The sequence below is a fragment of the Bombina bombina genome, chromosome 6 (assembly GCF_027579735.1).
Source record: "Bombina bombina isolate aBomBom1 chromosome 6, aBomBom1.pri, whole genome shotgun sequence".
NCBI classification, from domain to species: domain Eukaryota; kingdom Metazoa; phylum Chordata; class Amphibia; order Anura; family Bombinatoridae; genus Bombina; species Bombina bombina.
The window spans coordinates 167,708,022-167,722,873 of NC_069504.1; the positions used below are offsets into that span (position 1 = coordinate 167,708,022).

Sequence of the window (14,852 nt, forward strand, 5' to 3'; positions counted from 1 at the left end):
CCTGAGCTTGGGTGGGGTGCTTTTAACCAATGGGAGATGGTCAGTTTCCCTTTTATTTTTAAATACAAATATAAAGTTTGGTTTAGACCACCTTACAAAAAATTAATATACACATCTTTGGGAGTGCTGCCATTGTGACCAAGTAGTTACACAAAGCCAGGGAGTCTCATTCTATATTGAAGAGAAAAAGCAGGAATGATTCAGCCCATTAAGGCAATGGAGTGTAGTTTTTTTGCAATATATATATATATATATATATATATATATATATATATATATATATATAAACACACTGATATAAGAAGGCACTCACAGTATTTGTAATTGATAATCTTTAATCAAGTGTGAACGTTTTCTGGTTCACCCCAGTCCTCAGACGTACAACAACACATAACCAACCTTACCTAAATACTCTCCATACAGAATACAAACAAGTTGTCACCGTATCCTCACAACGCAACTGTGCATGTGTGGATGTCCGTACGGCATAACTAACTAATCAAACTTCAAACCCTGTGAAAAATCAAACCTAAAAATGCATAACAGAAACTGCCAATCCCAATCAAGGGAAAACTAAAAACAGAGTGCCTAGCCTGTAGGACACAATCTACAGCTCATAACGGATCCGCTGCACAAAAGTAAATTTTGCTAAAAAGTAAACTATATACAGATGATTATCTATCGGAGACAACACGTTATGACTCAGAAGCCCATATTTATAAACAGGCATCGCTGGCTACTAAATTCTGGTCACTAACTTATATGCAGGAGCTAACTAATTACAGCTAGCTATAAGGGAAATCTCCTATACTTGATCTAGAAACCCCCAGTAGGGAGTCTATACACATACAAGATGGATATATAGATCTAAATGTAAAGATAGGACACTCACTACGGGTGGCACAATGCGGGAAATCAAGCCAGTAGGGATCACTATAACCTCTAGTTGAAACAATACATATCGAGGTGTACATTCAGACCTTTAGGACTTAAGTTGTCCAATAGAAAAATCGATTTGGATTCTCTCTGCAATAGGATCCTCCCCCTATGACCTCTACGCTGAAGTGGAGGAACGTGGTCGATTATTATGTATCGTAAAGCAGCTTCATTAGGCTTATTCTGTTGAAAATGCCTGGCTACAGGCTGTTCTGATTTGCTATCTTTTAAAGCTGCCCGAATGGCCGATCTCTGATTGGCCATTTGGGTACGCAAATCATCCTACGTTTTTCCAATATAATAACGACCACAGGGACAGTGCAGCATGTTTACAATGTAGGTTGTAGTACACGTCACTCTGTGCCTAATTTCAAACTTTTTTTTCTTCTAAGGATGTGTAAAGAATTTGCTATGTGTTAACCCACTACAGGTAGTGCATTCACTGCACCGGAAGCACCCTGTTTTAGTAGTGTTTAACCATGTACGAGTGGTATAACACTCACGACAATCTGGACACATCAATCTGTCTCTCAAGGATTTGCCTTTCCTGAATCCCACCATAGGACATTCAAGCCCCTCAAATGGCAGTGTAGAATCTGATGCTATGATCTGCCAATGTTCTTTCATGGATCTAGAAAAGTTCATTTTCTCTGGAGTGAATGTTGTAGACAGCACTAGATTTCCGATACCCAATTCCTCCTTCTTCTCCAAGGCCTGATGTTGTGTAGTCATTATGCTGGTCTGATATGGCTCCTCTAACATCAGCTTCCTGTAGCCCCTGTTCACAAATGTTTTCTTCATCTCCATCAGTTGTGCTACTTTTTGTGGTTCTTCACTATTATTATGCACAACCCTTTTAAATTGGGATCTGGGTAGGGCCTTATTCAAATTCGGAGGATGGCAACTTGTTGCTTCTAAGATGGAATTTCTTTTGGAGCAATGCTGTCCCCAACTTATCTCAACACTTATAGATCCGAAGATCAAGAAAGTCAATGTGTTGCACACTATAGGACATCTTGAATTCTAGATGCACATTTACCCTTTTAAGTTAACCTTCATACCAGGTTTATAGTTCCAATTGACTGCCCCTGCAGATGATAAAGAATTTGTCAATATATCTACGGAACATGATTATCCGGTTATCAGAAAACAGATTAATTTGCCTTGTCTCGAACTGGGCCATGTACAGATTCGCGTAATATGGGGCCACATTGGACCCCATCGCTGTTCCCGCAAATCTGTAAATAGTAACTACTTTAAAATTTGAAATAATTAAATTTCAAACAATATTCCAACAGCTGCAAGATGGTGTCACTTGGAGGACCCATGTAGGGATATAACCGTAGGCAGGTTGCAATAGCTGCCATACCCTCATCATGGGGGATTATGGTATACAAGCTATTTACCTCTACACGTAACAAATAGTTCTCCACCTTGTAGTTCAAAAATGAACCCATATTCCTGACCATAGGTTGCAATAGGTTATCAAGGTAAGTAGCGACTGGCTGCAGTATGGACCCCCTAGATGACACTATGGGTCTTCTGGGTGACTTGTCCAACTGTCACTTTCGGCAACGTATATATGATAGGAATGATCTGGAATTGGACTGTCAAGTACTTTTGAATATTCTTAGAAAGACTATAAGCCTGGACCATTAGTTCCACATAAATGTCAATCTTGGTCTTGAATGTTTTGGATGGGTCCCCTTGTAGTTTATGATAAACTGTACTGTCACCCAATTGGCAAAGAATTTCTTCCCTATTATCAGAGTAGTCCTGGAGCACCAGAGCTCCACCCTTATCAGCCTCCCTGATGACTAGCTGATGATTATTTTCCAGACTCTGTAACACATCCATTTCACTTCTTTTCAATTTATTTCTTATAGTCTCACGTCCACATCTCTGTAGCTTATGGAAATATTGGGTTTTCATCCTGCTAAAAGAATTTATGCTAGGGTGATTACTTTTCGGGTCAACCTGTTCTTTTTCTTGTATGTATCCTTTTCTCCACTGTCTTTGCCAAAGAACTCTTTCAGGCGTAATTTGCCTTGGAATTTGTATATATCCACGTGGAGAGAGAAATCATCCGCATATGTGGTTGGAATTAAAGACGGACCTTTCTCCAACACCTTCGTCTCAGTAACTGACAGTTGATGGGGGCTTAAATTAAAGGGACAGTCAAGTCCAAGAAAACTTTGATGATTCAAATAGGGCATGTAATTTTAAACAACGTTCCAATTTACTTTTATCACCCATTTTGCTTTGTTCTCTTGGTATTCTTAGTTGAAAGATAAACCTAGGAGGTTCATATGCTAATTTCTTAGACCTTGAAGGTTGCCTCTAATCTGAATGCAGTTTGATAGTTTTTCACCACTAGAGGGCATTAGTTCATGTGTTTCATATAGATAACATTGAGCTCATGCACGTGGATTTACCATGGAGTCAGCTCTGATTGGCTAAAATGCAAGTCTGTCAAAAAAACTGAAATAAGGGGGCAGTCTGCTAGGGCTTAGATAGAAGATAATTACAGAGGTAAAACGTGTATAATTATAACTGTGTTGGTTATGCAAAACTGGGGAATTGGTAATTAAGGGGTTATCTATCTTTTAAAACAAAAACTCTGGTGTTGACTGTCCCTTTCATGATTATGCTTTCTTTTTGCACCCCGGAAGCTGCTGAGTTGCAGTGAGTGCTTAACCCTTATGGAATAATATATTTTTATTATTTATTTTTATATATATATATATATATATATATATATATATATATATATATATATATATATATATATATATATATATATATATATATTATATATATATATATATTATATATTATATATATATATATATATATATTTATTAGATAGTGTTATTATGAGTATAACTGTACTTTTAAATGTAGTTTTAATGCTGCCCTTATTAGCCAGTAATAATTAATAAGTACATAACTAATAGTACTACATTTTCATCCAACATGGTTTATTCCTGCTCTTTCACATGTATGACTGAATACTTTTCAATACCTGGATGGAGTTTATGAGCAAACGTAAATAAGGTCATACTAATAATGTTTGTGCAAATTATCAAATTTTTGTGTCTACATTGACAGGTCTTCAGGGTGGACGAATGTTCTTTAATGCAGTTAAAGAAGGAGACACAGTGATTTTTGCCAGTGATGATGATCAAGATAGAGTATTATGGGTACAAGCAATGTACAGAGCAACAGGCCAATCATACAAACCTATTGCTTCAAATCAGGCACAGAGAATAAATACCAAAGGGTTAAATGTCCAAATGGAGCCAACTCACAATTGTAAGTAATTCATATGACAAATGTTAAAGTATGTTATGAGCTTTTGTGGCCTATCATGATGGACTGATTCTCTCACTCACCACAAGTTCCACTCACTTCCCATATCTCTTTCTGGCCATCATTTGGTTACATGCAACATCACTGCACCTCCTTCTCTCCTGACACCTAGTCTTCCAACCAAATTCCACAAAAGCATAAGATCTCTTGACTCACATAATTTTTCAAACACTCTTAGATCTCTTCTCTTGTCTTTAGCATTAGCACTCTGCACTAACCTCAGCTCTTAACAAAAATGCCTCTCCTACTATGGTACTCATGTTGAGCTCTTATCCCAAACCCTAGCCTACCCAGCTGAGATACAACTTGCTGAAACACTCATGTACAACAGTGCACATATTGCACCCTAGCTGACTTCCTACATTATAAACTTAATATAAATTTATACTATGGTCCTACTAATCTGCCCCATACATGCAATTTTTAATTTTAATCTCTTATTTCTACTCTTTGCTCTAATTTGTAAATGCTTTTCCTCCACTTTTAATGACATCTTCTACCCAACTATCCTGCCTCCTGTTACCAACTATCTCATAGTATAAGGCTTTGACTTTTAAAGCAAAATAGTTATCATTCATATTCTCTGAAAAATGTCCAAGAAATCATAAATTCTGCCATGGTATGTAAACTTATGAGCACAACTGTATTTAATAAATTTTACAAGTTTGATGTTTTTACCTCAGCTGAGTTGGCGGAAAAGTTTTGCATGCAGTGGTAACTGGTAACTAGGTGCCTACTTTGTTTATCCCACCCATTCTTAACATGGACTTCTCAGCTTGGGTATTGGTTCCCAAGTGTAAAGAATCCAATTGATGTGCAATGATTGTTGGGAGCAGGTTAATATAACCCAAGAATGCCTCAGTAAATCAGGGCTTCTTTCTAATGACAAGATGAGTCCACGCATCATCTAATTACGAATGGGATATATCACTCCTGCCCAACAGGAGGCGGCAAAGAGCACCACAGCAAAGCTGTTAAATATCACCTCCCCTCCCACCCCAGTCATTCTCTTTGCCTGTGTTAGAGCAAAGGAAGGGGTAAAGTTAGGTGTTAGAAAATGATTCTTCAAGCAAGATTTTATTATTTTTTAAGTAGTGCAAGATTGTGCCGCTTTGTGCTAAGGTGTAGCCATAGTCTACATCAGTCTCTTAAGTAGGGCAGTGGTGGCTTTAGAGCAATTGGAACTTGTGGGACATAATTCTCACTGCGCCTCCCATATAATTTATGCTGCCCTAACTCTGAAAGCCTGAGTGAAATTACTCAGTCTTTTTTCTTTCCACAGGTCTATGTGAGGGAGAGGACCTCTCAAACCTGGTGAGCTGCCTTGCTGTCGGGCAGATTTGTGAGGTAAGTGCTGACTTTATTTATTTCTGGGAAGGAGAAGACACTCAGAAAAAGTGGGCACTTTATTTCAAAGAGAAAGAAGAAAAAAAGGGGCCATTTTATTTTAAGGCACTTTAATTTAAATAAGGGACACTTAAACTCTCCTATACTGGAGAGGAGTCTCAGACAGCAGTTTATGCAGGCACTGGAGCTGATAATAGTCTGCTTGTTATTTAAACAGTGGTGGTTCCACTTCTCCGGGCGGTTAAACTTCAAACAATATGCCGACCGGGAGATTTTTGTTTTTGAGGATGCCCACAAGGGGCGGAGCTAAGCGAGGCGGCAATCTGCATTGCGCGCCACTTTTTTCCACTTCCTAGTGCGGAGGATCAGAAATTCTAGGGTCTGTCTAGAAATGCATGATTCCTGAAAGCATGCGTTTCTAGGACTGAAGAACGGCTCATTTTGTCTGCTGCTAGAGTCCGGATCGTTTATCTACTGAAAGGGGACAAAACACTGGTGTAGCAGGGCAGGTAGGCACCTCAGCAAAGAAGCTGAGGTGTAGAGGTGTGTGTTTTCTGTTATTTAGCTTAATACCTCATTCTGCAGTCTTAAGTAAAAAAGTTACGGTTTAAAATTTAAAGGGACAGTAACGTTTTTTTCTATTTTAATTTTTATCAAACAATTAAGATTATTATTTGTTAATTTGATCCATTGTGAGTCAGAATGGACCAAGAGGCTATGCAAAATGTCACTTGTTCTTTGTGTTTTGATGCCAATGTGGAACCACCAATCCCTTTCTGGTCCTCATGTATTGAGATGAGGACTTTAAATTATAGGGATAGACTTTTTTCTGAACCAACATTTTCCAAGGTGGATGCTGTTCAGGAGTCTAATGACAATGTTCAATATATGCCGCAGCTTTCTCCTCAAGCGTCCCAAATTTTACCGCCCACACATGCAGTGCCCTGCGCTTCCTCTCTTCCGCTCCTCCTGGAGTTACGTTGCAAGACATCACTTCTCTCATGTCTTCTGCAGTTTCTGATGCGTTCTCTGCTGTTCCCATGTTGCAGGGAAAGCGTAAGAGGAAAAACAAACATTCAGTAAGCGAGGTTTCTGACGCTGTTGTTGCTATTTTGAATGCCCCCTCCCAGAAGCCAGAGGAGGAGGATACTTCGGTAGCATCTGAAGGTGAAATTTAAGTTTCTGACAGTGTAATTCCCCTTGCTGATACTGAAGTTGTATTTTACAGGTTTAAGCTAGAACACCTATGGTCGTATGGTCGACAGCAACACTATGGTCGTAGTTAATCCTAAGAAATCCAGTAAGCTAAATAAATATTTTAATGTACCTTCCTCGGTAGAGGTTTTTCCAGTACCAGACCGAGCTTCTGAGATCATTGCTAAGGAATGGGAGAGACAGGGTATCCCATCTCCTATATTTAAAAAAAAATTTCCCATAGCGGACTCTATCAAGAAGGCTTGGCAAACAGTACCCAAGGTTGAAGGAGCTGTTTCCACTCTGGCCAAGAGAACTACTATCCCCATAGAAGATAGTTGTGCCTTTAAAGATTCTATGGAAAAAAATTAGAGGGGTTACTCAAGAAGATGTATGTACACCAAGGTTTACAATGGCAACCTGCTGTGTGCATTGCTACCGTCACTAGTGCGGCGGCATATTGGTTTGATGCGTTGTCTGATGCTATTAGGACAGACACTCCCCTTGATGAGATCCAGGATAGGATAAAAGCCCTTAAGTTGGCTAATTCCTTTATTACTGATGCTTCCCTACAGGTTATCAAACTGGGAGCAAAGATTTCAGGTTTTGCTGTACTAGCCCGCAGAGCTTTATGGTTAAAACCTTGTCATCTAAGTCTAAACTTTTAGCGATTCCTTACAAGGGAAAGACCTTGTTTGGACCGGGTTTGATGGAAATAATCTCTGATATTACTGGAGGAAAGGGTCATCTTCTCCCTCAGGATAAGAGGAATAAGCAAAAGGGACGTCAGAGTAATTTTCGTTCCTTTCAAAATTTCAAGGAAAATTCATCCGCTTCCTCTTCCAAGCAAGAGCAGTCTAAACCTTCCTGGAGACCCAATCAGTCTTGGAACAAGGGAAAACAATCCAAAAAGCCTATTATTGAATCAAAGACAGTATGAAGGGCCTGCTCTTGATCCGGGACCGGATTTTGTGGGGGACAGGCTTTCCTTCTTTGCTCAGGTTTGGGTTTGAAATGTTTAGGATCCCTGGGCAGTAGACATAGTGTCCCAGGGATACAAACTAGAGTTCAAGAATTTTCCTCCCAGAGGCAGGTTTCTGCTTTCAAGATTATCTGTAGACCAGACAAAAAGAGAGGCGTTCTTACACTGTGTACGGGACCTCTCCGACCTGGGAGTGATAGTTCCTGTTCCGATGCAGGAACAGGGTCTGGGGTTTTATTCCAATCTGTTTGTGGTTCCCAAAAAGGAGGGAACCTTCAGACCAATTTTAGATCTCAAGAGTCTAAACAAATTCCTCAGAGTACCGTCCTTCAAGATGGAAACTATTCGTTCCATTCTTCCTTTGGTCCAATTGTCAATTTATGACAACTGTGGATTTAAAGGACGCGTACCTGCATGTTCTCATTCACAGGGATCATCACAAGTTTCTAAGGTTTGCACTTCTAGACAAACCCTTCCCTATCTGGACGACATCCTGGTCCAGGTGCCATCTTTTCAACAAGCAAGGTCCCACACGGAAATGTTATCTTTCCTGCAATCTCACGGATGGAAGGTAAATTTGGAAAAGAGCTCCTTAGTTCCAAATACAAGGGTAACTTTCTTGGGAACCATAATAGATTCCCTATCAATGAAGATTTTTCTGACAGAAGTCAGGAAATCAAAGATTTTCGATTCTTGCCTAGCGCTTCAGTCCGCTTCTTGGCCATCAGTGGCTCTGTGCATGGAGGTAATTGGGCTGATGGTGTCGGCAATGGACATCATCCCGTTCGCTAGTTTCCACCTCAGACCTCTGCAGTTAAACATGCTCATTCAATGTAACAGAGATTATGCGGATTTGTCTCCATGAATACAGCTGGAGCAGGAGACAAGGGATTCTATTCTTTGGTGGTTGTCTCAGGATCATCTCTCCCAGGGAATCTGCTTTCGCAGACCCTCTTGGGTGATTGTGACAACAAACGCCAGCCTTCTAGGATGGGGAGCAGTCTGGGGCTCTCTAAAAGTGCAGGGAACTTGGACTCAGTCAGAGTCGGTTCTGCCAATAAACATTCTGGAGCTGATAGCAATCTTCAATGCTCTTCTGGCCTGGCCCCAGTTAGCCTCGGTCCGGTTCATCAGGTTCCAGTCGGACAACATAACTTCAGTGGCTTACATCAACCATCAGGGAGGAAGGCAGAGTTTCTTAGCCATGACAGAGGTAGCCAAGATAATTCGGTGGGCGGAGACCCACAATTGTTGTCTGTCGGCAATCTACATCCTAGGGGTGGACAACTTGGAGGCGGACTTCCTGAGCAGACAGACCTTTCACCGGGGGGGTATGTGGGAACTCCATCCGGAAGTGTTTTCCAGCCTGATTCTCAAATGGGGTCAGCCAGAATTAGATCTCATGGCATCTCGGCAGAATGCCAAGCTTCCGAGATAAGGGTCGAGATCCAGGGACCCTCAGGCAGTACTGATAGATGCCTTGGCGGTACCTTGTAATTTCAAGTCTTGCATACCTATTTCCTCTGTTCGCTCTTCTACCTCGGGTCATTGCTCGTCATTGCTGGTGATCCTCATTGCACCAGCATGCAGGGCCGCCATCAGGGGGTGACAGGGGTTACTCCTGTCAGGGGCCCCATGGGCCAGGGGGGCCCCATGAGGCAAGAACTAAAAAAAAAAAAAAAATTAATTTTGGCAGCCACCAGAGGGTACTACAACAGAGTGCTAATTGAGCATGGGAAATGTTATTACAAGTAAAGTATTAGCATTTGAGAGGATTTCTGAGTGTGCACTCAACCACTATGCACAGTGTGAGACAGACTATGCACTTTGTTTGTACAGTGTGTGCCTGAGTCAGACGGCAGATCACTTTAATTTGCAGAGGAGGTAGGACTTACTTAGCAAATGTTTTTTTTATTTCTTTGTGCAATTTCAGATTGTAACTTCAGTGTGGTAGTAGTTGTATGGTGGGGCCAGGTGTCCATAAAAACACATTTTTAGCAGCAGTGTATTTATGATTATTTGACAATACTATTGAATTTCTATATTTAAAACCATGAAGAAATGTTTCCTCCTATATATATATATATATATATATATATATTACATTCCAGTTTACTGCCCCTTTATGCAAGGACTTTCCAGATGCAAGGAGGCATTTTATCTAAGATGTTTACATCTGCATAACATGTTATACTCTCAGACTAAGATTGCTCAGTGTTTGAAATGAGACAGGTTAACTTAAAACTGTTCTGTTTACACTACAGCTAACTTAATTTTGAAATACATACCAACATGCCTAAATCCTGCATTTTGTGGTATGAGTACCACAGCTTATGGTTCCACCAAGACCATATAGAGTACAGCATTTTTAAAATCCATAAGTACAGCTGACAGATGGGAACATTTGTACACTATATTTGAAGTGGTGCTCTTGGTTGGGGAAAATGGGGAAAAATCAAACATATGTTAACCTTTTTAAAAGTACTTTTCTTCATCTAGCCATCTACCCAGATCATTAATGTACAATTTTGAATTCACAGAATTATTTTTGTTTGCACATTTACAAATATGATTCTTTAAAAAGTGATCTCTTAATTTCTGCAATTTTTTTGTCATGCACTGTTGATTTAAAGGATGCAAGGTGCAGAAATGTTTCCTCCTGTGAGTGTTTCTGTGGGTGTCTGTGTTTTTGTCTTTGTGCTTTGGTTTGTGTCTCTATGAGTGTGTATGTATTTTTTTTGTGTGTGGGTCTCTCTCTGAGGGTGGGTGTGTATCTCTGTATGTGCATATGTCTTTGAGCTTTTTCTATGGGGGTCTCTGTGAGGGTGTGTGTATGTTTGTCTTTGTGTATTTATTTTCTCTGGATGCCTCTGTGAGGGTGGGTGTGTCTCTCTGTGTTTTCTGTGGATAGCTCTGTGAGGGTGTGTGTTTTATGTGGGTGTCTCTGTGAGGGTGTGTGTATGTCCTTGTGTGTTTTCTGTGGATGTCTCAGTGAGGGTGTGTGTATGTATGCCTATCTATCTGGGTTTTATGTGGTTGTCTCTCTGTGTGTGTGTGTATGTCTTTGTGTGTTTTCTGTGGGTGTCTCTGTGTGTGTGTATGTCTTTGTGTGACTTCTGAGGCTGTCTCTGTCGTTGTTTCTTTGGGTGTATGTGCAAGTTTGAGTTTGTGTGTGTGTCCATTGTCTGTTCCTTTTTAAGACATTTTGACCTTACTACTGATTATTCACATCTTTCTACAGAATTTGAGACTAATGAGACCTTTCCGGAAGTCACCAATCTACCATTTAATCTTTAAATGATTGTTTAGACAGTTCAGGGCCCTTCCTTTCAGCCACTGCATGCCGTTGGCATCATTTAGTTGGCATCTTCCTTTACAAAAAGATAATTAGAACTCCATATTTTGTTTTCTAAATCTCCTTTTTTTTACAAAACTGTAGTTTGCCTCATTACTTGTCAGGTCAATGTAAACAAGTGCTGAGTGTCTGTCTGGGTGTCTGTGTCTGAGTGCGTTTCTTTGCGTGTCTGCTAGAGTGTCTATATGTGAATCCTTATGTGTGAGTGTGTGTGTATGTGTTTCAGTGTATGAGTGTGTCTGTGTGTTTGTATGTTAATACCTTTAAAACATTTCCAAGTTTAAATAGACAATTAAGAATAAAGTGCATATACATTTTAGTCACTTGGTCAAAAATTTCACATGTCAAAGGGGGGGCCCTGATCAATGGTTAAGTCAGGGGCCCCAAAATTTCTAGTGGCGGCCCTGCCAGCATGACCTCGCAGGATTTGGCATGCAGATCTGGTGGACATGTCATCTCTTCCACCTTGGAGACTTCCGTTGAGGAAGGGCCTTCTACTTCAAGGACCCTTCCTTCATCCAAATCTAGTTTCTCTGAAGCTGACTGTTTGTAGATTTAATGCTTAATTTTATCCAAGCAGGGATTTTCGGAATCGGTCATAGAGACCATGATTCAGGCTCATAAAACTGTGACTAGAAAGATTTACCACAAGATATGGCGTAAATATCTATATTGGTGTGAATCCAAGGGCTACTCTTAGAGTAGAGTTAGGATTCCTAGAATTCTGTCCTTTCTCCAAGAAGGTTTGCAGAAGGGCTTATCGGCAAGTTCCCTAAAGGGTCAAATATCTGCCTTGTCTATTTAGTTATATAAACGTCTGGCAGACGTACCAGATGTGCAATTGTTTTGTCAGGCCTTCAAACCAGTTACTCCTCCCTGGATTCTTAATTTAGTTCTTAAGGTTCTTCAAGGGGCTCCGTTTGAGCCTATGCATTCCTTAGATATTAAGTTGTTATCTTGGAAAGTTTTGTTTCTTGTTGCTATTTCATCTGCTCGTAGAGTGTCAGAGCTCTCGGCATTACAGTATGGTTCTCCTTACCTTATTTTTCATTCGGATAAGGTAGTTTTACATACCATATTTGGGTTTCTCCCTAAGCTAGTTTATGACCGGAACATTAATCAGGAGATTGTTGTTCCTTCTTTATGTCCTAATCCTTCTTCTCAGAAGAAACGGCTTCTGCACAATCTGGACGTGGTACGTGCACTAAAATTTTATTTACAGGCGACTAAGGATTTTTGTCAGACTTCTGCCTTGTTTGTGATTTTCTTGGGAAAACGTAAGGGACAGAAAGCTATGGCTACTTTCTTTTTGGCTGAAGAGTATCATGTTTTGCCTATGAAACTGCTGGACAGCAACTTCCAGAGAGAGTTACAGCTCATTCCACAAGAGCTGTTGCTTCCTCATGGGCATTCAAAAATGAAGCTTCTGTGGAACAGATTTGCAAGGCTGCAACTTGGTCCTCTCTTCACACTTTTTAAAAATTCTATAAATTTGATACTTTTGCCTCTGCTGAGGCCGCTTTTGGGAGGAAGGTTCTTCAAGCAGTGGTGCCTTCCGTTTAGGTTCCCTGTCTTGTCCCTCCCTTATCATCTGTGTACTCTAGTTTCGGTATTGAATCCCATTAGTAATTAGATAATCTGTGAACTCATTGTGTCATTAGAAAGAAAGCAAAATTTATGCTTACCTGATAAATGTATTTATTGACACAATGAGTTTTTTAGACAGGGTATGAGTATGTTATAAACTTCAGACACCTCTGCACCTTGTTACTTCCTTTCTCTCCTTTACTTCGGTCGAATGACTGGGGTGGGAGGGAAGGGAGGTGATATTTAACAGCTTTGCTGTGGTGCTCTTTGCCGCCTCCTGCTGGGCAGGAGTGATATATCCCATTAGTAATTAGATGATCCGTGGATTCATTGTGTCAAGAAAGAAAGAAATTTATCAGGTAAGCATATATTTATTTATTTTTGTATGTCCTCTGAATTCGAATCCCAGTACATTAAGACCATGATGTCTTAAGTGTCTGCTAAGCAAAGCCTCAGTATATAAATTGGGGCAAGTAAACATTTTCCAAATTGTGCAACACTATTGTGATGCCTTGTTTCCTCATCCCTTGCCCTCTACCCTCCCTGACATTATATATCACATCTCATAGCTTCTTTTTTCCAAACACCTGTCTACATACTGCTAACCTTCAGTGTAACAGTTGCCCACAGATAAAACAACATAAAAAAACATACTGTAGTCTTTAAGCAATGAGACTATTAATCACAGTAGAGTAAAATCAAAAGCCTCTGCAACCTCTGTGGTGGGAGTATTAAACTGTACACAATATTAAATTAAACACAGAATAAATTGAACAAGGACAGACTTAAAAGGCTAGAAACCAAAAAACAGACTGTTCCAGGAAGAACAGGATAGTTGTCAACTTTGACATTTTAACTTACTAAGACTGATTATGGGAGTATTTGGGATAAGAGAATGAAGGAAATTTGATAATCAAAGTAAATTGGAAAGTTTGTTGCAATTGTATACTCTTATTAAAGAACAATGTTGGGGTTTATGTCCCTTTAATTGTTGAAGGGTGTCAATTTCTTCTTATGGAGATATTTGGGAAAATCACCTGGAAGTTTTAAAGTTGTGAAATAAACATGACGTGACAAGTTAATTGTAAGGTTTAGAAGTTATGATCCAAAATCAAGGGATCCTCATACATTTTCTCTAAAGGCAATGGTGATACCTTAAACATTCCAACTGGATTATGGCTTTCAGCCATTCTCTCTGCTATTTGTTATTATAAAGAGTATTCTCCTACGCTAAATATCATATATATATATTAATATATATATATATATATATATATATATATATATATATATATATATATATATATATATAGTGCTTGAATTTCCATATTACCTATTAAATGAAAGTTCACATATACTGGAAAGATCAATATGAACATTTTCTAAGATCATTTGGTTATTAGGGGAAGCTGTATTTGTCTCTTTTATGATAACACGCGCCGGATGTCTTGAAGATGGAGCCACTTCGTGCTGGATGGATGAAGATAGAAGATGCCATCTGGATGAAGACTTCTGCCCAGTTGGATGAAGACTTCTGCCGCTTCGTTGAGGACTTCTGTCGGCTTCGTTGAGGATGGATGTCGGGTCTTCAAAATCTGTAAGTGGGTCTTCGGAGGTTAGTTTTAGGTTTTTTTAAGGGTTTATTGGGTGGGTTTTATTTTTAGGTTAGGGTTATTTTTAGATTAGGGTTTGGGCACTTTAAAAAGAGCTAAATGCCCTTTTAAGGGCAATGCCCATCCAAATGCCCTTTTCAGGGCAATGGGGAGCTTAGGTTTTTTTAGTTAGGATTTTATTTGGGGGATTAGTTGTGTGGGTGGTGTGTTTTACTGTTGGGGGTTGTTTGTATTTTTTTTTACAGGTAAAAGAGCTGATTTATTTGGGGCAATGCCCAGCAAAAGGCCCTTTTAAGGGCTATTGGTAGTTTAGTTTAGACTAGGGTTTTTTTATTTTGGGGGTGCTTTTCTCTTGTTAAGTGTATCCAGTCCACGGATCATCCATTACTTGTGGGATATTCTCCTTCCCAACAGGAAGTTGCAAGAGGATCACCCACAGCAGAGCTGCTATATAGCTCCTCCCCTC

At 39.7% G+C, this 14,852-nt stretch overlaps 1 protein-coding gene across 3 annotated transcripts in view; it reads left to right on the plus strand.

Annotated features, from left to right (window-relative positions):
- The window catches only part of CADPS2 (calcium dependent secretion activator 2), a 1,413,577-nt gene that overhangs the window by 643,767 nt on the left and 754,958 nt on the right, over nucleotides 1–14,852 (plus strand). For all 3 annotated transcript variants that reach the window (XM_053716670.1, XM_053716668.1, XM_053716669.1), the window contains exon 11: nucleotides 4,048–4,251. In XM_053716670.1, the coding sequence (XP_053572645.1) occupies nucleotides 4,048–4,251 (204 nt within the window). The remainder of the gene's footprint in view (nucleotides 1–4,047; nucleotides 4,252–14,852) is intronic.